This window comes from Pipistrellus hanaki (genome assembly GCF_964339955.1).
Source record: "Pipistrellus hanaki genome assembly, chromosome: 8".
Classification (NCBI taxonomy): Eukaryota; Metazoa; Chordata; class Mammalia; order Chiroptera; family Vespertilionidae; genus Pipistrellus; species Pipistrellus hanaki.
Window position 1 is genome coordinate 4,434,711 of NC_140510.1, and position 21,093 is coordinate 4,455,803.

General features: G+C 70.7%; 1 protein-coding gene across 18 annotated transcripts in view; it reads left to right on the top strand.

Moving 5' to 3' along the window:
- BIN1 (bridging integrator 1) overlaps nt 1-21,093 on the top strand; it is a 56,428-nt gene that overhangs the window by 34,873 nt on the left and 462 nt on the right. Inside the window, exons 3-20 of one of the 18 annotated variants that reach the window (XM_084892011.1) lie at nt 1,246-1,300; nt 1,506-1,600; nt 1,801-1,896; nt 3,049-3,156; nt 3,827-3,919; nt 6,838-6,923; nt 7,576-7,651; nt 8,662-8,744; nt 9,616-9,660; nt 12,065-12,212; nt 13,253-13,381; nt 15,487-15,591; nt 16,004-16,027; nt 17,660-17,771; nt 18,389-18,453; nt 18,867-18,974; nt 19,214-19,315; nt 21,004-21,093. The exon at nt 21,004-21,093 is cut by the window's right edge and continues 462 nt beyond it. In XM_084892011.1, the coding sequence (XP_084748137.1) occupies nt 1,246-1,300; nt 1,506-1,600; nt 1,801-1,896; nt 3,049-3,156; nt 3,827-3,919; nt 6,838-6,923; nt 7,576-7,651; nt 8,662-8,744; nt 9,616-9,660; nt 12,065-12,212; nt 13,253-13,381; nt 15,487-15,591; nt 16,004-16,027; nt 17,660-17,771; nt 18,389-18,453; nt 18,867-18,974; nt 19,214-19,315; nt 21,004-21,093 (1,620 nt within the window). Of the gene's footprint in view, nt 1-1,245; nt 1,301-1,505; nt 1,601-1,800; nt 1,897-3,048; nt 3,157-3,826; nt 3,920-6,837; nt 6,924-7,575; nt 7,652-8,661; nt 8,745-9,615; nt 9,661-12,064; nt 12,213-13,252; nt 13,382-15,486; nt 15,592-16,003; nt 16,028-17,659; nt 17,772-18,381; nt 18,454-18,866; nt 18,975-19,213; nt 19,316-21,003 lie in introns of all 18 variants that reach the window. The other 17 variants (XM_084892025.1, XM_084892023.1, XM_084892021.1 and 14 more) reach the window with 17 other exon arrangements.

Consider the following 21,093-nt stretch of genomic DNA (forward strand, 5'->3'; position numbering starts at 1 on the left):
TGCTCAGAGTCCCGACTCGGGTCCCTGGCTCCGAGGGGCCAGGCAGGAAGGCCTGACGGGCCGGCAGGGAGCTGGGCTGGGGGCACGTTAGATCCACAACGGCCTGGTCGCCTAAGCCCCCAGGGAGGTTACCCCTGGTGGGAGGACTCAAGTTTGACCCCCCAGCTCCCACCCTTGGCCCCTGAAAAGCCAGTCCCCACCCACCCGAGGGCGGGAGGAGGCCAGCTTAAGTGGCTGGTGCACGTGCCCCCAGCTCGGGAACGGCGCAGGGGAGGAGCCGTGTGGAAGGAGCTCACAGATCCGTGCTGACGGGCCCTGCCCTGCTCGGAAGCAGCTCGGCAGTGCGGGCTGCCCGCCCGGAGGCCGGCTGCGATGGCTGAGGGGCCCAGCTGCAGCTGCACTGGGCGGCCCCGCACAGCTGTGCCCGCGCCCGCTCACAGCGTGGCCTTGTGTGGGAGGCATCAGGCCTGGTACATCCTGGTACATCCCATGCAGGCGCAGCACCTGGGCCACGGCCACCCCTCCCTGGGCAGAGTCGCGGTCGCTGGGCTGTTGCAGGGAGTGGGGAGTGGAGGCCTGGCTGGGAGAAGCTGGGATTGGGGGGACCCAGCGGGTCAGGCCCAGCATGATGGTAGTTTCGCTCCTGGCCCACTCCCCTGACCTTTCCTCTGACTCCTACCCTCCTCTCAGCTGGCCACGTCCGAGGCCACCCCTTCTGGAGCCTCTTCTCCCCAGGCCGCCCTCCATCCTGGCACAACGCGGTGGGAGCTGCTGGTCTTGGGCACCATCTGAGCTTTTAGAACAAGGTGCCCCGCCCTCGCCCACGTGTCTGTACACTGGCACTGGTCCATGGTTGTCTGTGGGCAGGCCTGCCGCACAGCAGTTCCGCCATACACGCGTGTGGGCCGTGTGCGTGTTGCCGGCCATGCCCCAGTGTCCCGTCCAGGATGTGTGTCTTCCGGACACCCTTACAGGGCTGAGCACTGCCAACTCGGGATGCACCCCCTCAGGCCACAGCCAGGGGAGCCGAGAGCGCCCAGCCGCTCGGTGCTGTGGGTGCCGGAGGCGCTGCCGCCGTGCTGGGCTGAGCTGGGGCCGGCCGGCCCTGCCTGGGCGTTGGCGCGACCCTCTTCTCTCGCTGCCGTGTCCGGACGGGGACGGCCTTCACTGGTCTGTGGGTGCACATGCAGGAAGGGGGGTACAGGCGTGGCCCGCCCTCACCTTGTTCACGTCTTTCCTTTGCAGAATGAGGGCACCCGGCTGCAGAAGGACCTCCGGACCTACCTGGCCTCTGTCAAAGGTAAGGCGCAGACAGGCCTGGGGGGCTGGACTTCACGGATGCGGGCGGGGCCTTCCCACGTGGTGGCGTGTAAAGAGCTGGGAAGGCGTCAGGCCTGTGGGCAAAGGGCAGGGACTGCTGTGGAGGCCCACACACCTCCCGGGCCCAGGGACCCGCTATCCAGGCCCCCGTGGCACTGGCTGCAGCATGGCCCTTCTGCCCCCAGCCATGCATGAGGCCTCCAAGAAGCTGAACGAGTGTCTGCAGGAGGTGTATGAGCCCGACTGGCCCGGCAGGGACGAAGCAAGCAAGATTGCCGAGGTGAGGCGGGGCAGGTGGCTCGGCCCTCCCATGGGGCCTTGCTGGCCTCTACTGCTGGCCATTTTACAGATGAAGAAACGGGTTTGAGAAGCCACCAAACCTTGAAGTGATGGGGCAGGAGCTGAGCCCCAAGGTTCCGGGAGGTGGCAGCGGTGGGGTGGGCTGGCGCTGGGTGCACTCACCTGCTGTTGCTTCTCCAGAACAACGACCTGCTCTGGATGGATTACCACCAGAAGCTGGTGGACCAGGCGCTGCTGACCATGGACACGTATTTGGGCCAGTTCCCTGACATCAAGGTGAGAGGCTGCCCATTGGCGCCATGCAGGGAGACGAGAGGGAGAGAGGGACTGGGTGGGGGCAGGCCGGGGCTGGCTCAGGCACCGCAGTGACCTGCCCGGAGGCGGCATCCCTGCCACTGGCGCTTGGTCCCCCCAGGACTGCTCCTGCTGCGGCCAGCCTGCCAGCCCAGACGGGGCCTTTCTGAGTTGGGAGCTGTGCGTGTGCTGCGTGTGCTGTGTGTGGCGGTGCCTGGAGTCTGGGACTGCATACGGTGTGTCCGGGATGTCCGCCTGTTAGGCTGTGTGTGTGCATCGCCCCTCACCCGGGGTCACTGTGTGGCTGTGCGCTCTCACAGCCATCCGGGATCGCCGTGTGGCTGTGCGCTCTCACAGCCATCCGGGGTCTCTGTGACTGTGTGCTCTCACAGCCATCCGGGGTCGCCGTGTGGCTGTGCGCTCTCACAGCCATCCGGGGTCGCTGTGTGGCTGTGTGCTCTCACAGCCATCCGGGGTCTCTGTGACTGTGTGCTCTCACAGCCATCCGGGGTCGCCGTGTGGCCGTGCGCTCTCACAGCCATCCGGGGTCTCTGTGACTGTGTGCTCTCACAGCCATCCGGGGTCGCCGTGTGGCCGTGCGCTCTCACAGCCATCCGGGGTCTCTGTGGCTGTGTGCTCTCACAGCCATCCGGGGTCGCCGTGTGCTCTCACAGCCATCCGGGGTCGCCGTGTGCTCTCACAGCCATCCGGGGTCGCCGTGTGGCTGTGTGCTCTCACAGCCTGCTGCCCTGCTGGTGGTCTGTGCTGTGTTGTCAATGAGCCAGTGTCCCCACCGAGGTCGGGCCCGGTGCTTCCCCGGGGAAGAAGAGCCTGACCGGACCCACGGGGGTCCTGCTGGCCCCCTCCCCCGGCTGCTGCCTCGGGCTCCCGGTGGAGTGTGGGGGCTGAGGGTGTGGCCCAGGCCCGGGGCCAGGCCGGGGGCTCTGCCCCGATGGCTGGTGGGCGCTGACGTGGCTGTGCCAGGCGGGGGCCTGCCGTGCGTGAGGAAGGGCGCAGAGGCGTGCGCAGCCTTGCCGGCGGGGCCCCCTGGGGCGCGTGGCTCCTCCCGCCCGCTCTGCTGGTCGGCGCTGGCAGCGTGGCCAGGCCTGTCAGCCCTCCCCTCCCTCTCTCCAGTCGCGCATCGCGAAGCGGGGCCGGAAGCTGGTGGACTACGACAGCGCCCGGCACCATTACGAGTCCCTCCAAACTGCCAAAAAGAAGGATGAGGCCAAAATTGCCAAGGTGAGGGCCAGGGCGTGTGGGGAGACGGGGAGGGGTGGGGGAGAGGTCTGTGTGCACCTGCCCCTGTGCGCCTGGCCCTGCCCTCACCTGTGACCGGCAGGTCCCAGAGTGGTGGTGGGTGACAGGTCCTCACGGTCCGGGGCGGTCCCCAGGGTGGTCCCTCTGGCTCACCCAGTGGCACCTGCCCAGCCCTGGTCCTTGGCCCCTGCTCCCCTCCCCCTGCTCCCGGGGGCACTTCCTTGAAGGAGAGGTTGGGTTGCAGGGCGAGGCCCTGGCCCAGCCGGTGTCTGAGTGGATTCCTGTGAGCCTGTGTCTGCTGGAACAAGCCAGGCGGTGGGATGGGGGGTGGGGGTGGGGGGTGCAGGGCTTCGTGGGACCCATTTCCCACCGGGCCCGAGGGAGAGCCCCGCCCAGCGGGCCCTGATGCCGCACCCTGCCCCAGCTAACGGTTCTCACATTTTGCTTTGCAGTTGGAGTTCACCCCTTCGGCGCCTGCTGGGGGCTCCCCTAATTCTCTCGGCCTCCGAGGGGCCGGGTCCCTGGAGGGCAGCAGCTTGTTTGTCCGCCTTCCAGGCCTTTGGACTTGGTGTTTAATGTCTGTCTCTGTTTCTCTCTGCCTCCCTGCCTCCCTCCGTTCTCCACTCTCCCTCCCCTCACTTCCCTTCCCCAGCCTGTCTCGCTGCTTGAGAAAGCCGCCCCCCAGTGGTGCCAAGGCAAACTGCAGGCTCATCTCGTAGCTCAAACTAACCTGCTCCGAAATCAGGTGACACTGGCTTCTAACCTTGCACGTGCTGGCGCCTTCCAGTCTGTGCCCTGTCCTGTCTGCACTGCCCTGGCTTGGGGGGTGGGGAGGGCGGGAGGCCTTCCCAGCTGGAGGCAGGGCTGGTTGCAGAGGCCTGTGCTGGGAGCTCTGCGCAGACCAGCCCCGGGTCCCGCAGGGGCAGAGGCAGAGGCTGGGGGCTCTGGGAGGCCAGGTGGGCTCAGCGTCGGGCTCTGGCAGGCCTGGCTGACCCCTGGCGTCCAGAGGCCAAGAGTGCTGGAGCCCTGGGTCCTCGGAGGCTCCTGCAGGGCAGGCTGCGGGCACCAGGCTCTGGCCCGGCACGAGCTGCCTTCGGGGCCCAGAGCTGGGAGGTGGTCGGCCTTTTCTGGAGAGAAAACAGGAGGCAGTCTCCTGCCGGTCCCGGAGCCGCTCGGGCTGAGGCGGGCGTCCCTCGTGCCCGGCCCCGGCTCCGGGGTGCCTGCACGGCCCCTGGGGACCTGGGGAATGTGGGCCCAGAGCCCTGGAGGGCCGTGGAGGCTCCCCAGCGGGCTGTGTGCTGAGGCGGGCCCCTGGGGAGCTGGGGGGACGGCCCGCGCACAGAGGCCGCGGGGCTCCCCGAAGGAGGGTGCCACGCAGTCCTGCCCTCTGCCGGGCAGCTTGCAGGCCGCTGGTGCAGGCCCCGGAGAGCGGCCGCCGCTTTCTCCGCAGAGAAACTAACGTACCTGGAACCTGAGCCCTCGTGGCCTTGGGGTGGGGGCAGGCAACAGTGCCAGCCGGGAGGAGGGTTTCTCTCCGGGCGGGCGGCTGCCGCTGCTGCTGGGCCCCTCCTGATCGCATCGTCCCGCCTCTGTGCGGCGGGCGCCGGTCAGCAGGCTGGAGCCAGCTTCTTACCGGACCCGCTGCCTGATTTCTGTAGGCCAGAGCTGGGGCTCACTGGGGAGAGTGGCCAGAGCTCCAGGGTCTGTGAGGCCGCTGTCCCGTGGCTGCGGTGCGGCCGCGCCAGCGGCCCTGCAGAGCGGGGGCTCTGGCCGGAGGGCGGGCCCCCCCACCCCGGAGACGTGGTTTCTGTGCCATCTTCCTGAGGCAGGTCCGGCAGGCCCGGGAGCAGTTTTGTGGGGGAGGAGTCTCCCCAGAGGCTGGGGTGGGGGAGGCCTGAAGCAGCTTCGGGCTCCTGGGATGGGTGTGGTTGGGGTGCCGCAGCGGAAGCTAAAGCAGTGATGTCATCGCTGCTGTTGGCTGAGATGTTTCGCCTTCCAGCCAAATTGGCTTTCCCGTTTGAATTTGAGTCTAAGCATTCTTCCTTTGGCTCCCCCTGCCTCATGCCTGGCTGGGGTGGGGCGACCTTAGGGTCCCGGGGGCTGGCAGCCTGGGAGCTGGGTGCTGGAGCCTGCAGCTGCCCCAGGACTGGCCTGACTGCAGACAGTGCGAGGTGGCGGGCGGTGCACTCCGAGCTGACCAGCTCCCGTGTGCCCAGGGCTGAGCTCGTCACACTGCCAGTCCCCCAGCGCTGCCTGCAGGGCCCCGGTGCCCCGTTTTGGGTCCATTGCTCACGTCCATCGGTCAGCACGTAGCGGAGCCACTGGGGCGTCAAGCCTCCCGCAGCGGTGGCGGTCCTCCCTCCCGCAGCGGTGGCGGTCCTGCACTCCCTGCCGCTCAGACCCAGGGGTGCACGTGGCTCCGGCCCTGACCTTCGGGGTTAAAGGGAGCAGCGCCGTGCTTCCCAGGGTCCTGGGACGCGGGACCCTGCCGCTGCCCGTCCCGGTCACGATGGTTACCGGGGAGCCAGGCCGGCGTCAGGGGGAGGCGGGCTCCACGCTCCGGAGCTGGGACGGCCCAGGCTGCGGAGGGAGGCGCAGGGCAGGGCTGGGCACTCAGGCCGTGCGGCCCCGTGCTGCGGCTCACACGCCATCGTCAGTGCCCGGGGCAGCTGCGGGCCGGAGCCGCTCCGCGGGAGCAGGGCATGCGTTTCTGCCCTCCCTTCCACCTCTGATTTTAAATCAGGATTTTAAAGCTTGGGCCAGGCACGCTCACTTGAGCAAGTTCCGGCAGATGGCGGACCCGCTCCCCTCCCCCTGCACCCCGAGCCGCAGAGCTCAGCCTGGCACGCGCAGAGGGGGCGGCGCGGGCTGGCCTGGTGCCCGAGGCGGTGGGAGGCCCGTGGCTCCGGACCCTGTGCTCCCTGGCGATGCGGCCTTTCGGCAGCGGCTGTTGTGGGAGGGGTCCTGGGCGGTGACTCAGCCCGAGCCCAGGCACTCTGAGTCACTGTTTCCAGCCGTGCCTGCAGGAGAGCTGGCAGAGCCCCCAGCGCGGTCTGGTGGTGGCCCTGCACCTTGGGGCGGGGGGGCTGCAGCTTTCCCCCCTGGGGCTCGGCCTGGGCCCCAGCACCACTGCGGGGTGGGAGCGGCTGGAGGGCACCGGCTTGCGCAGGGCAGGGCGGGCTGGAGCGGGCCAGCTGCCCAGCTCCATGCCCCCGGCCCTGCCCTCCAGCTGGGCGCACAGGTGACAGGAGCGGGGAAGGCTGTTGGGGAGGTGGATGCAGACTGGGGCTGAGCCTGAGCAGAGGGGCCTTGAGAGGGGGCAGGGGTCCTGGAGGGGACGGCAGGGCGCAGGCTGACACCGAGCCTGGGGCTCACATAGCGGCAGGTCCCCGAGGCTGGGTCCTGTGCCCCCGGCCCGCTGCGCCTTCCTGTGCCCTGTCACCCCTCGTCTCCCTCCGGGCCGCCCTCGCCATGGCTGTCCGCCCCTCGGAGGGCCTGGCGCCGGGTCCCAGGGGCTGCAGGCTGGGGCTGCCCGGTCCCACCCCCGGCCCAGAGCCCAGTGTGAGCTCGCGGGCGGGAGGTTGGAGCACGTCTGAGGGGCCGGCCTGGCCTCGCTCTCAGGCTGGGACTGGCGGCAGAAGCCAACGCTGGTCCCGCCTGCAGGCCGAGGAGGAGCTGGTCAAAGCGCAGAAGGTGTTCGAGGAGATGAACATGGACCTGCAGGAGGAGCTGCCGTCCCTGTGGAACAGGTGAGGGGGAGGTGGCCGGCCCCTTGCCTCCTGTCCACCTGCACCCCCGGTGCCCCTCCCCGCCTGCACCCCCGGTGCCCCTCCCCGCCTGCACCCCCGGTGCCCCTCCCCGCCTGCACCCCCGGTGCCCCTCCCCGCCTGCACCCCCGGTGCCCCCTCCCCGCCTGCACCCCCGGTGCCCCCTCCCCGCCTGCACCCCGGTGCCCCTCCCCGCCTGCACCCCCGGTGCCCCTCCCCGCCTGCACCCCCGGTGCCCCTCCCCGCCTGCACCCCCGGTGCCCCCTCCCCGCCTGCACCCCCGGTGCCCCTCCCCGCCTGCACCCCCGGTGCCCCTCCCCGCCTGCACCCCCGGTGCCCCCTCCCCGCCTGCACCCCCGGTGCCCCCTCCCCGCCTGCACCCCCGGTGCCCCTCCCCGCCTGCACCCCCGGTGCCCCTCCCCGCCTGCACCCCCGGTGCCCCCTCCCCGCCTGCACCCCCGGTGCCCCCTCCCCACCTGCATCCCCCGGTGCCCCCTCCCCACCTGCATCCCTGGTGCCCCCTGCGTCGGGTACACGCCCCTCTGCCGCGTCGCAGGCGCGGGTGCAGCGGGCGACGTGTACGGGCTCCTGGCCGCCACCCTGACTGACCTGTGTGTTCCTTTTGTCTCCGCAGCCGCGTGGGGTTCTACGTGAACACATTCCAGAGCATCGCGGGCCTGGAGGAGAACTTTCACCGGGAGATGAGCAAGGTGGGTGCGCGGGCGGCCCCGGGCACAGAGGCCGCCAGCTCCCGCCTCCCCACCGAGTCGCTCAGGCCCTGTGGCCCGGAGCCCCACGCTGCTCCACTGCCCCGGAGCTGCGGGGGGTGTGGGGGGTGCGGGGGGGAGGGGGAGGGGGGGTGCTGGCTGCACAGAGCCCGCCGCTCTCGCTGTGACTGTCCTCAGGCAGCTTGGGCCCGGGGGGCTGTCAGGAAATGTGGTGGCTTCCCATTTCGTAAGCAAATAAATAACCTGCTGGGATTTTCTGTTTTTAACACCCTTCCATGTGTCTCAGACGTTGAGCCAGGGCTGCTATATCTTTGCGGACCTGCGTGGGAAGGTGGGGTTGCCCACGCCCGTGGTGTTACTTTCCCGTGGTTTAACCGGGAGGCAGAGGGCAGAGCAGAGGGGGAGCGGCCGGACTCCACCCCCGTGCCCTGGCGGCCCTGGCGCCTGAGGGGGCAGGGGTGCTGGGCCCCGGCCCGCAGACGGCCATCGCGGGCCTTCCCAGTCACCGGCACCATGCCGCCCTTTCTGCCTTCTTTCCCCTCGCCCTCAGGGCCGGGCAGCGAGGACAGGGGACCCGGTGGCCCGGCGGAAAGCGTTGTGTAGAGCAGGAGGGGTGGTCCCGGAGCCTCCTGGCAGCAGCCCAGAGGCTGGGTGCGCAGGGCAGGCCTGCTGGCTGGGACTCCCGGCAGGGGCAGTGGCCGGGAGCAGCTCGGAGCCACAGGCGGTTTGAAGGCGGCTAACCGTTCCCACAGCCGGCTCCGGGGGCGTTGTGAGAAATCTCCAGAGGAGAAAGCAAGGAAAGAGGGTCCGTGGGACCGGTGGCTGTGGGCAGGCAGCCACTTCCTCCACCCGCCCTGGCTCCCTGTGGGGGTGGGCGCAGCTCCCGCTGACGGCAGCGCTGCTTTGGGGCAGGCGTGCAGGGGCTTCGGGGAGCCAGGGCGTGGGGAGAGGCTGTGGTGGCTCAGAGGCCCTGCCCGGTGCCCTCTCCGCAGCTCAACCAGAGCCTCAACGACGTGCTGGTCGGCCTGGAGAAGCAGCACGGGAGCAACACCTTCACGGTCAAGGCCCAGCCCAGGTGCGTGAGGCGCGGGCTCGGTGCTGGGCGGCGGGCCGCGGGGCCGGGGACCGGCGAGGCTGGGCAGGGCTGCCTCCGTGGTCACCGGCGTGGCCTTCCCGCGTGGCCGGCCTGTGCTCAGGCAGCGGTGAGGGCTGCCCTCCCGGCCTCCTGCGGGAGGAGCCCTCCTCTGCGGGGAGGCGCAGGGTGTGGGTCTGGGAAGTGAGCAATCCTCTTAGGGTGGGTGGCGCCCTCCCTGCCCTGCCCCGGGGAGCCAGAGTCCGGGCTGGCATCGCACACCCCAGGCAGAGCCAGGACAGCCGTGTCGAGGAGACCCGCTTCCTGAGGGGAGGGCGGGAAGGCCTCGGCCGCAGGGGGAAGGGCGTGCAGTGCGTCTGGACGTCCCTGTGTGGGAGCACACGGAGCCTGGCTTCCCCCTGCAGGAGGGGACTGGCTGCTTCTCGGGTGGCTGGGTTACCCCGGACCAGGAGCGTTCAGTGCACATTGCTGCCCCTCCTCTGACAGTCACCAGCGTGCCCTGGCTGAGCCGCGCTGGGGGTGGCGTGGGTGCAGGCCCAGGGGGACGCCCATGCCTCCCGCTGCGGGGCGGGCAGTGCTGTCCTGGCCGCCATCCTGGCACCGGGGAAGGGGGCTGGTGCCCACAGCGGCCTCTCCCCGGCCCGGGGCCCCTGCACGGCCACCCCTCCGGACACGCCGGAGCCCTGGCTGCCCGCCGGCCCGAGGTCCCGGCTCCGCCGTCTGTCAGCACGCGGGGCCCGGGCTGACCCCGCACCCCTGGGTGTTGGGGGTGGCTTTCCGCCGGCCCCGTTAGTGGCCCGAGGGGTGAGGACGGCCAGCCACAGCCCGCTTCCGTCCGTCCGTCCGTCCACAGAAAGAAAGCTAAACTGTTCTCGCGGCTGCGCAGGAAGAAGCCCAGGTACCGCCGCGTGCTGTGGGGCCAGGCCGCCGCTGCGCCCGTGCATGCCGCCCCCCTCCGGGCACTAACCCCTAACTGCCCCGTGTGTGCTGCGGCCGGGGGCACTGGGAGGGCGGGCGGCGGCCTGAGCCCTGTGCGCACACCTGATCCTCAGGGAGCACACGCCTCCCAGGACACTCACCCACTCACTCTCGGGACTGCCCTCTGGAGCCCTGCCCAGGCACCCACACACCGCATGTGGCTGCATCTGGGTCCGGCCAGTGTGCCTGAGGAGCCGGAGTCTTTGTGATTTTTTACAGAGAGGAAAGGAGAGGGATAGAGAGTTAGAAACATCGATGAGAGAGAAACATCCATCAGCTGCCTCCTGCACACCTCCTATTGGGGATGTGCCCGCAACCAAGGTACCTGCCCTTGACCGGAATCGAACCTGGGACCCTTCAGTCCGCAGGCCGACACTTTATCCACTGAGCCACACCGGTCAGGGCAAGGAGCTGGATTCTTAATTGACTCCACTTGAATGGAATGTGCACAGCCACCGGGCTGGTGGCTAGTGGTGGCCAGCCGTGTCGGCGTGTCTGAGCACACACAGGTGTGCTCTGGGGCCTCTGCACCCACGCACAGAGGAGGCCTGTGCACACAGCTCCTGGTTCTCGTGCGGAACAGGTGCTCATGAAACTCACCCCCAGCCCAGCCCTGGGCTGTGGGCACCCTCTGCTCTCCTCCCCCATGGCCTCCGGGGCCTCCCAGGCCTTCCCGGAAGGTCCCTGGGAGCCAGGGTTCGGAGACAGCGATGTGAGGCGTGGGCAGAGGCGTGGTGTGGGCGGGGGCCAGGCATCGGTGTGAGTGTGAGTGGGGCGGGCGGGCGGGAGGAGGCATCAGGCCTCTGGGTGCAGCTCAGCACCCAGCGGAGCGCAGGACTGACGTGTGGCTGGTGGGGACTCATTGCCTCTAGGCTGCTTGGCTTTCTCTCTGGCGAGCTCGGGCCCGTGAGGCCACCAGGCCGCCCTGACCCCTGGGGACCACAGGTCCCGCTCAGAGCTGCCCAGGTGCTGCTTCCAGGCCTCAGGTACAGGGACCCGCAGCTCACCCATGGAACATCACGTTCCAGTGAGTCCACGTGGACGCTCCTCACACTCGGGTTCACACACTGCTCCACATGCTCTCTCTCTCACACACACACACTCACACACACACACACACACGTTCTGCACATGGAACCTGGGCATCCTCACATGAACACTCCTCCCGCACACTGCTCTACATGCTCTCTCTCTCACACACACACACACACACACACACACACACACCACGTGTTCTCTTGCACATGGACCCTGGGCATCCTCACATGCACAGCCTTCTGCACACTGCTCTACATGCTCTCTCTCTCTCTCTCTCTCACACACACACACACACACACACACACACGGATTCTCTTGCACATGGACCCTGGGCATCCTCACATGCACAGCCTTCTGCACACTGCTCTACATGCGCGCTCTCGCTCTCTCTCTCTCTCTCTCTCTCTCTCTCACACACACACACACACACACACGGATTCTCTTGCACATGGACCCTGGGCATCCTCACATGCACAGCCTTCTGCACACTGCTCTACATGCGCTCTCTCTCTCTCTCTCTCTCTCTCTCTCTCACACACACACACACACACACACACACACGTGTTCTCTTGCACATGGACCCTGGGCATCCTCACATGCACACCCTCCTGCACACTGCTCTACATGCTCACACACACACACACACACACACACACACACACACACGTTCCCTTGCACGTGGACCCAGGGCATCCTCACATGAATACTCCTCCCGCACACTGCTCTACATGCTCTCTCTCTCTCACACACACACACACACACACACACACGTGTTCTCTTGCACATGGACCCTGGGCATCCTCACATGTACAGCCTTCTGCACACTGCTCTACATGCGCGCTCTCGCGCTCTCTCTCTCTCTCTCTCTCTCACACACACACACACATACACGTGTTCTCGTGCACATGGACCCTGGGCATCCTCACATGCACACCCTCCTGCACACTGCTCTACATGCTCTCACACACACACACACACGTTCTCTTGCATGTGGACCCAGGGCATCCTCACATGAACACTCCTCCCGCACACTGCTCTACATGCTCTCTCACACACACGTGTTCTCTTGCACGTGGACCCAGGGCATCTGCACATGCACACCCTCCCACACACTGCTCTATATGCTCTCTCTCTCTCACACACACACACACACACACACACATGTGTTCTCATGCACATGGACCCCAGGGCATCCGACGTGCACACCTCCCGCACACACCTGCAGATCTGCACACGTTCTTTGGCGCTAGGCCCCCCTCCACCGGACACCCTGTCTCCCTCCGCAGTGACAGCGCGCCTGCGAAAGAGAACAAGAGCCCCTCGCCGCCGCCCGATGGCTCCCCTGCGGCCACCCCCGAGGTCAGAGTCAACCACGAGCCGGAGCCGGCTGGGGCGGCCGCCCCCGGGGCTGCCTTGCCCAAGTCCCCGTCTCAGGTAGGCGGTCTCGGTGGCTGTCCCCCTCCTGCTGTCCTCCTGCGGCGCTGCGGCCCCTCTCCCCGTCCTGCTTCCCGCCCGGGCCGGGCCGGTCTGGAGCCAGAGGCTTTGCCCAGAGGGGGCTGAGCCGGCGTTGCTCTCCCTGAGCCCTGCTGGCCCAGGCTACCTTAATGCAGGGCGTCTGTCCTGTTTCTTTCCTCCTCACTGTGCCCAGTGGCTTTACGTCCTCCATCTTCCCTCCACGTAGGACACAGGCTCAGGCCCTCAGCCCGAGCACCAGGTCCTCGGGGGCAGCTGCCGCGCTGTCCTGGCCTCTCCCGCATGGGACAGTGAAAGGACCCCTGTGGAGAAACCTGCCCCTGCCCCGCCCCGCCCCGCCCCTGCCCTGCCCTCCAGGCCTCCTGAAGGGAGTTGAAGCGGAGGGCGGGCACAGTGTCTCCGTGGGCTGCCTGCCCTCCACTCCTGGCAGCAGCTCTGCTGGGCTGTGCCTCACCCACCGACCGTGATGAGGACACAGATGGTAGCAGAGACGAGAGCCCCCTTTGAGCGGCACTTGCATCGAAGCCGGCAGTCGCCTGGGAGGCAGTGCTGCGGGTGGGCGGGCGCTCCGTGAGGCCCTGAGGCTGGGGCAGGGCTGTGACTGCCGCTGCGGCCTCCTCCCGGCCCTGCTCAGGCCGCAGTGACTGGAGGCCCAGCTGCCTGAGCTGCCTGAGCTCCCAGCGGGGCCTGCAGGGCGCGGCGCAGGGCGAGGCCGAGGGGCCAGCGGCTGGGCGGCTGCTTCCCGGCCTCACCTGGAGAGCCCTCTGCTCCTCCGCTCTCCCCTCCTTCCCCTTCCTTCTCCCCCGCCTTTTCTCGGTCTCTCTGCACAGCGCTGGACCTCCTCCCTGGAGGGGGGCTGGGGCCTGTCTCAGGGAGCAGTGACTCCTTGCTTCATCCACCCCGCTGCCTGGGTGGGCCGTGGCCGTGTGACTAACCTTGGCTTTGTCTGTCTGTCTCCCCACCCCGTGCTCCCTGCGCGGCCCCTCACCCGCGTGGATCAGCTCCGGAAAGGCCCACCCGTCCCTCCGCCTCCCAAACTCACCCCGTCCAAGGAGGTCAAGCAGGAGCAGATCCTCAGCCTGTTTGGTGACACCTTTATCCCCGAGATCAGCGTGACCACCCCCTCCCAGGTCAGCCGCGCCGGCCGCGGCCCAGCTCCCCTCCTCCTGCTCTCCGGGCGTGCATGGCCTCCCTCCATCCCACCTGAGCCTCTGCCTGGAGAGCCGGGCTTTGGCCAGAGGCGTGGCCTGCGCCTCCCTCCCTCACTCATTCGTTCACCGCGCTTCCATCCTCATCCCTCCTCCATCTGAGCATGCCCGCGCCGCCTCAGGCACCGGAGCAGGTGGTCCCAGCGGGTGATCATCTCAGTGGCCTCCTGGGCATGGATGCTGCGGCTGAAAGGGTGGGAGCGCGGAGGCCTTGCTAGTGGGGCGGGGTCCTTCCTGGGGCAGAGACAGCCTGAGGCTGTGGTGGGCCAGACTGGAGCTCGCCTGCCAGTGCGTGCCCAGCAGGTCAGCAGGAGGCCGAGCGGAGGGTCGCTGTGGCGCAGCCTGCACCACACGCAGTGCGGCAGGGAGCCACTTGCTCCGGGCCTGGGTCTGCGCCTCCCAGCCAGGCCCTGGCCACGCAAACCTGGTTCTGTGTGGCTTCCAGTCCCAGGCTGTGGGGGGCCCGGGTTCGGTGCTGCTGTGGTGGCCCTGCCTGGGGCACTCGCTCGGACTCCGTAGCAGCCTCTCAGCGGCCGGGCGCTGGGCGGGCGGTGTGAGCACGGGGGAGGGGTGGAGCTGAGGACCAGGCCGGGCGCTGGGCGGGCGGTGTGAGCACGGGGGAGGGGGGAGGGGTGGAGCTGAGGACCAGGCCGGGCGCTGGGCGGGCGGTGTGAGCACGGGGGAGGGGGGAGGGGTGGAGCTGAGGACCAGGCCGGGCGCTGGGCGGGCGGTGTGAGCACGGGGGAGGGGTGGAGCTGAGGACCGTGCTCTCTGCGGGCTGGCTCTCGGCCAGTCCCAGGAGGACTCGGTCAGAAGTAGGGACGTGCAGTGTGGTGCTCGTGGGCACAGGGCCGTGCCAGGCCTGGGCCCGGGCGGGTGGCCGGTCTGTGGAGGTGAGGACGCCGGTGGGCATCCTGAGCGCAGGGAGCAGGCTGCTGGGCCTCATGCCGCTGGCGTGTGCTTCTGCCCGTGCCCAGCACTGTGACCTGGCTGGGCAGTGCCCCCACCTCCGTAGTGACCTGGTCAGTTCCCAGCGCCCTCTGAGGGTGTCCGTGCCAGACCGCCAGGCCGCCTTGTCCCCTGAGCCGTGGGCAGCGGTGCCCGGTGCTCCGGGCCTGCAGGGCTCTCCTGAGGCCTCACCTCGGTGAGCAGCTTCTCGGGGAGCCTTCCACACAGCCCGGGCCTCGGAGGACCGAGGACAGGGCCGGAGGGCGCTCCCCGCAGTGCTGGTGCCCGCCAGGAGGCAGAGCTGGCTGGGCCCCAGCGGGTGAGGCCGGGGAGCCCTCACACGGATGGGGGCGCGTGCCCCCCGGGCTCGGTGCTGGGGCATCTTCTGCAGGGGCTCTGGCCTGGGAGGCCCCCTCACAGTGGGCTGGGCCTCCAGGCGCGGGGCCACGTGTGCCTTCACATGCCCATTGCTGAGCTGACCGGGCCCTCACGGTGATCTCGGGGTGGCTGGGGTGCCACGGGTGTTGGGACCCACCTTTCACGGTCGGGCCCCGCGGCAGTGTGTCTGGCTCGGCCCTGTCCTCACCCCCGGGAGCTGGCTGGTGGGTGTCACACAGGGGGACATCTGTCCGGGCCGCGAGGGAGACGAGCCTGTCCCAGGGCCCGTGGCCTGCCCGCCCGCGTGCCCGGGCTTCCCGGGTGTGTGGGGAGGTCCCGGGGGCGGGGAGGCCCCGGGGGCGGGGAGGCCCCGGGGGCGGGGAGGCCCCGGGGGCGGGGAGGTCCTGGGGGCCCCGCGGGGAGTTCCCGGGGGGCCCGCGGGGAGGTCCCGGCGGCGGGGAGGTCCCGGCCGCTGGCGGTGCAGGAGTGAGAGGCAGAGCCCGCAGGGAGTGGGCTGGCGGTGGGGGCCGGCCTGAGGAGGGGGTGTGCGCCAGGGTGTCCGGCGAGGACGTGCTGCCCCGTGAGGGCCGTCTGCGCGGGCGCCCGTGTTCCCTGCGGGCCGCGCCGCCTGTCTGTGCTGTGTGTGCTTCTCCGTCACTAACCGCTTCCTCCTCTGCCGCTGCCGCTGCCGCCCCGCCCAGTTCGAGGCCCCGGGGCCGTTCTCGGAGCAGGCCAGCCTGCTGGACCTGGACTTTGACCCCCTGCCCGTGGCGAGCCCCGTGAAGGCGCCCACGCCCTCCGGTCAGGTTGGTCCGATCTGGCGTCCGGGCCGCTGGGCCTGGGCTCCTGTCTGTCCCCCGGCTGTGAGGGCCCGTGGGCCGGGCCCCGCTCCCACTCCCCTCCGTCCGGGGCCGGTCCAGCGCGGGGAACGGAAGGGACAGGGCGGGCGGGCCCGGGGGAGGGCCGTGGCCTCACCTGGCAGTGGACAGCTTCTCCAGCGCCCGCACCTCTCCTGCGGCAGCCCTGTCGGGGTGCTCCCGGCCTGGGTGGCAGTCTCCTGAGCGCTGTCCCCGGGACTCAGCCTCCGGGGACCCAGCCCGGCTCAGGCTGACCTGTGCCTGCCGGCTCGAGGGCCCTGGGTGGGGTGGGGCGGGTCACCGGCTGCTTGCTGCCCCCTAACTCCTGTGCTAACTCTGTGCTTCTCCCCTGCTGCCTCAGCCCATCCCTTGGGACCTCTGGGAGGTAAGCCTGCTGCTCCGCGCGGTCCCGCCGCCCTCCACGTGGGGCCCGCTCCGCGTGAGCACCGCCGCTCCTGTGCCAGCGGCTCCTCTTCTGGGGCCCCGGCCGCCAGCCCCGTGGGGAGGGCCCGGCCGCCAGCCCCGTGGGGAGGGCCCCGCCCCCCAGCCCCGTGGGGAGGGCCCCGCCCCCCAGCCCCGTGGGGAGGGCCCGCCCCCCAGCCCCGTGGGGAGGGCCCGGCCGCCAGCCCCTTGGGGAGGGCCCCGCCCCCCAGCCCCGTGGGGAGGGCCCGCCCCCCAGCCCCGTGGGGGGGCCCCGCCCCCCAGCCCCGTGGGGAGGGCCCGCCCCCCAGCCCCGTGGGGGGGCCCCGCCCCCCAGCCCCGTGGGGAGGGCCCGCCCCCCAGCCCCGTGGGGAGGGCCCGCCCCCCAGCCCCGTGGGGGGGCCCCGCCCCCCAGCCCCGTGGGGGGGCCCCGCCCCCCAGCCCCGTGGGGAGGGCCCGCCCCCCAGCCCCGTGGGGAGGGCCCGCCCCCCAGCCCCGTGGGGAGGGCCCGCCCCCCAGCCCCGTGGGGAGGGCCCGGCCGCCAGCCCCGTGGGGAGGGCCCCGCCCCCCAGCCCCGTGGGGAGGCCCCGCCCCCCAGCCCCGTGGGGAGGGCCCGCCCCCCAGCCCCGTGGGGAGGGCCCGCTCCCCAGCCCCGTGGGGAGGGCCCGGCCGCCAGCCCCGTGGGGAGGGCCCCGCCCCCCAGCCCCGTGGGGAGGGCCCCGCCCCCCAGCCCCGTGGGGAGGCCCCGCCCCCCAGCCCCGTGGGGAGGGCCCGCCCCCCAGCCCCGTGGGGAGGGCCCGGCCGCCAGCCCCGTGGGGAGGGCCCCGCCCCCCAGCCCCGTGGGGAGGCCCCGCCCCCCAGCCCCGTGGGGAGGGCCCGGCCCCCCAGCCCCGTGGGGGGGCCCCGCCCCCCAGCCCCGTGGGGAGGGCCCGCCCCCCAGCCCCGTGGGGAGGCCCCGCCCCCCAGCCCCGTGGGGAGGCCCCGCCCCCCAGCCCCGTGGGGAGGGCCCGCCCCCCAGCCCCGTGGGGGGGCCCCGCCCCCCAGCCCCGTGGGGAGGGCCCGGCCCCCAGCCCCGTGGGAAGGGCCCCGCCCCGTGGGGAGGGCCCTTGGTTTCACTTGGGAAGGGCCCTCCCGGATGGCCCGGCGCCAGGGCCTGAGCGGCCTCCACCCCGGCCAGCTGGCTGACTTCCCGTCGGAGGCCTGGGCGGGGTCTCTGCCTTTGACAGGCTTTGTCCCCAGAGGCCACAGGGGGCCACATCGGGGCCACAGGGGACAGGGTGGGGGAGGGAAAGGTGAGCTGGCGGCTGTGCACGGGCTCCGAGGCAGGGACGTGCCTCGGCTAGGCTGGGCGGCTGGGACAGCCCGTGGAAGGGCTGACTGGAGGGCCTGGGGGACGGGGCAGGCCCTTCTGACCGGCAGTTTCAGGGGGACCGGGACATGGATGCAGGTGCCCCACAGGGTGGGCGTCTGTCCGGGCTCTGGCCAGCACTGCCCCTGTGCCAGCACCGGCGGCTCATGCCTGCCTCTGTCTCGTGCCCTGCCCACCGCCCGCCCCCCTGCTCCCGCCCTCCCCCATTCTCCGTGGTGCCCGCACCAGCCCGCAGAGGGGCCAGCTGGCAGCTCACCTTCCAGCGAGCCCGGCGCTGCCGAGGGCACCTTTGCCGTGGCCTGGCCCAGCCAGGCGGCCGAGCCAGGGCCTGCCCAAGTAAGTGCCGCCTGCCAGCCCCGTCTGCCCCAGAACGGGGTGTAGCGCGGAAGAGGAGCCTAGAGGAGGGAGCTCAGATGGACACGCTGCGCGAGACAGAGGGTGACGCAGGGCCACGGGCCCTGCCCGGGGTGGGCAGCCGCCGTGCTCGGGCGCTGGCTCAGAGCACCCCTCCCCGGGGGAGGAGCATGCGGAGCACCTCGGGGTTAGGGTGAGGCCTGTCGGAGCCTCCTCCCTCGCCCCCGCAGTGCCATCCCCCTCCGAAGAGCCAGGGGTGCGGATCACTCCCAGGGCTGGCAGTGGCCGAGGGGGCTGGTCCGGGGCAGCCGGCTGCACCGGGGCCCCCGACCCTGCCCAGCCACCCCCCATCCCGGTGCCCAGCCTGCGCCCGCCCTCTCCGGAGCAGCCTGAGGGCCGGTGGCCAGGGGCCTCGGCTTGGGCCTCGGGCGGGCCTGTGAGGGCGATGTCGGGCCAGCTGCTCCCAAGCCCAGGACCTCGCTCTGCTCCGGGCTCCTGGCCGGTCAGACGCTGGCCGACTCCAGGCGCCTCGCGGCGCTGCCCCTGGCCCTGCCTGTCCGCGGTGGCCCGTCTGACCGGCCGCGTTTATGTTGCAGCCGGCAGAGGCCTCGGAGGCGGCAGGAGGCACCCAGCAGCCCGGGGACACAGCAGCCGGGGAAGCAGCCTCGGTGAGACCCAGGGCTGGCCCTGCCCTGCCTCTCCTCCCCGCTGTCTGTCTGTCTGCTGCTGCTCGCCTGTCTGTGCCCCAGCTCTGTGTGCTGCAGTTCCCGCGGGGGAGCTGGAGGCAGACTGGGCTGGTGCCAGCCAGCACCCCTCCCCACCCCCCTCCCGCCCCCTCCCACCCCCTCCCCGCACCCCTCCCGCACCCTCCCCGCACTCCTCCCGCACCCTCCCCGCACCCCTCCCCGCACCCTCCCCGCCACCCCTCCCTGCACCCTCCCCGCACCCCTCCCCGCACCCTCCCCGCACCCCTCCCTGCACCCTCCCCGCACCCCTCCCCGCACCCTCCCCGCACCCCTCCCCGCACCCTCCCCGCACTCCTCCCTGCACCCCTCCCGCTCACGGACACGCTCCCTCCCAGAACTCGCTGCCGGCGGTGGTGGTGGAGACCTTCTCCGCGGTGAACGGCGCGGTGGAGGGCAGCGGCGGGGGTGCGCGCGTGGACCTGCCCCCGGGGTTCATGTTCAAGGTAAGCCCCGGCCCAGCCCCAGCTCGCCGGCCCCTGCCCAGGCGTCCTGGGGGCGGGGGCGGCCAGTCCAGATGGGGAGGCAGGCGATGGAGTTGGCCCGAAGCCGCCTCCCTCCTGCAGCGCCTGCCACCCGGCTGGCGAGCCGGCACTGCTCGCGCTCCCGCTCCCGGCCGTGGCCGCGGCACACCGGCCGCAGGGCCGGGCTCCGAGCGCCGGCCAGCAGCTCCCCACCCCCGCAGGTGCAGGCCCAGCATGACTACGCCGCCACCGACACGGACGAGCTGCAGCTCCAGGCGGGGGACGTGGTGCTGGTGATCCCCTTCCAGAACCCCGAGGAGCAGGTGGGCCCCGCACCTGTCCTCCTCACGCCCCTTCCGCCTGCTCCCTCCTTCTGTCCCTCCGTCCGTCCCTCCCTCCCTCCTTCTGTCCCTCCATCCCTCTATCCCTCCGTCCCTCCTCCATCCCTCCCTCCGTCCCTCCCTCTGTCCCTCCCTCCATCTCTCTATCCCTCCGTCCCTCCGTCCCTTCCTCCTTCCCTCCATCCCTTCCTCCTTCCCTCCGTCCCTCAGTCCCTCCCTCCGTCCCTCAGTCCCTCCCTCCGTCCCTCAGTCCCTCCCTCCGTACCTCCCTCCTTCTGTCCCTCCGTTCGTCCCTCCCTCCCTCCTTCTGTCCCTCCATCCCTCTATCCCTCCGTCCCTCCTCCATCCCTCCCTCCATCCCTCCCTCTGTCCCTCCCTCCATCTCTCTATCCCTCTGTCCCTCCGTCCCTTCCTCCTTCCCTCCGTCCCTCAGTCCCTCCCTCCGTCCCTCAGTCCCTCCCTCCGTCCCTCAGTCCCTCCCTCCGTACCTCCCTCCTTCTCTCCCTCCATTCCTCCCTCCCTCCGACCTCCCCTCCCCCTGTCTATCTGGTCCCCCACGTGCCTCTCCTCTCTCCCCACTCTTCCTTGCACGCCTCAGCTCTGTAGGCTTCCTTCTCCATACTTCCCTGTGTACCCCCCTCCCCCGCCCCCCCTCCACCGGGGCCGTCCTTCCGTGAACCCTCCTGGTTCTCCTTATCTGCCTGGGTGGGGGGCGGGGGGGAGAGCTCTGTGGGGGCAAGCTTGGCGGCACTGTCTCCTGGGTGGGCCGGCTGCTGTGTGCACTGGCTGTGGCTGCAGCAGGACTCACTGTGGGTGTCGGGGTGTTGGCAGGGGGTTGGGGGTGCCCCTTGATATCCAGGTGACATCTGCGGTATCAGATGTCACCTGGGGTCCTCCACACCTCCGTGGGGTCTGGTTGACAGGGCTGAGGGTGGGAGGAGGCTGGTTTGGAGGAGGGGGTCCTGGGCGGCTCGGGGCACCGCACTGCAGCCACGCGCTGGGGTGAGGAACCAGGGTTTCCGGCTGGGGCCGGTCAGCGGCTCCTCCTGAACCTCGGTCTCAGCCCTGGCGGAGCGGGTTTCAGAGCAGAATCCTGGCTCTGCCCCTGCCTGCCATCTGGGCCAGCAGGAGTGGCTCAGGTAGGACAGAGGACAGAGGGAGGCGATGAGGATGCAGGTGGCACCAGGCGTAGCGCAGCCGCAGGCCTGGGGCAGGGTCTGGGCCCGGGAGGCGGCGGGCCCTGGGAGGGCCGGGACCAGGGCAGAGGCTGGGGATGCCTCGGGCTCCTCTGGAAGCTGTGCCTGGGCCAGCCCAGCCTGCTGCCCGGGCTGATCGGGGGTCGGGAGGTGGCCCGTCCTCGGCAGGTGCCTGTGAACGGTGGGGAGCCCCTGGCTGGGACTGAGGGCCGTCAGACGCCCAGAGCAGGGCCGCGGTCAGGCCGACCTCCAGGGTCCGGGGTGACGAGGTCTCGCCAGAGGACGGGCTTAACCCGCCTGCCGAAGGGCGGACGGTCCTGGCAGCTGGGCTTGGGTCTGGGGAGGTTAGCAGGGAAGGCTGCCTGGAGGAGGCGTTCTTTCGGGGCGGACAGCTTCCCAGAGATCCCGGCCACACACAGCCTGCGGGGTCCAGCACCCTCCTGGGCGCCCGATCAGCCTGCGCTCTGCCCCCAGGACGAAGGCTGGCTCATGGGCGTGAAGGAGAGCGACTGGAACCAGCACAAGGAGCTGGACAAGTGCCAGGGCGTCTTCCCCGAGAACTTC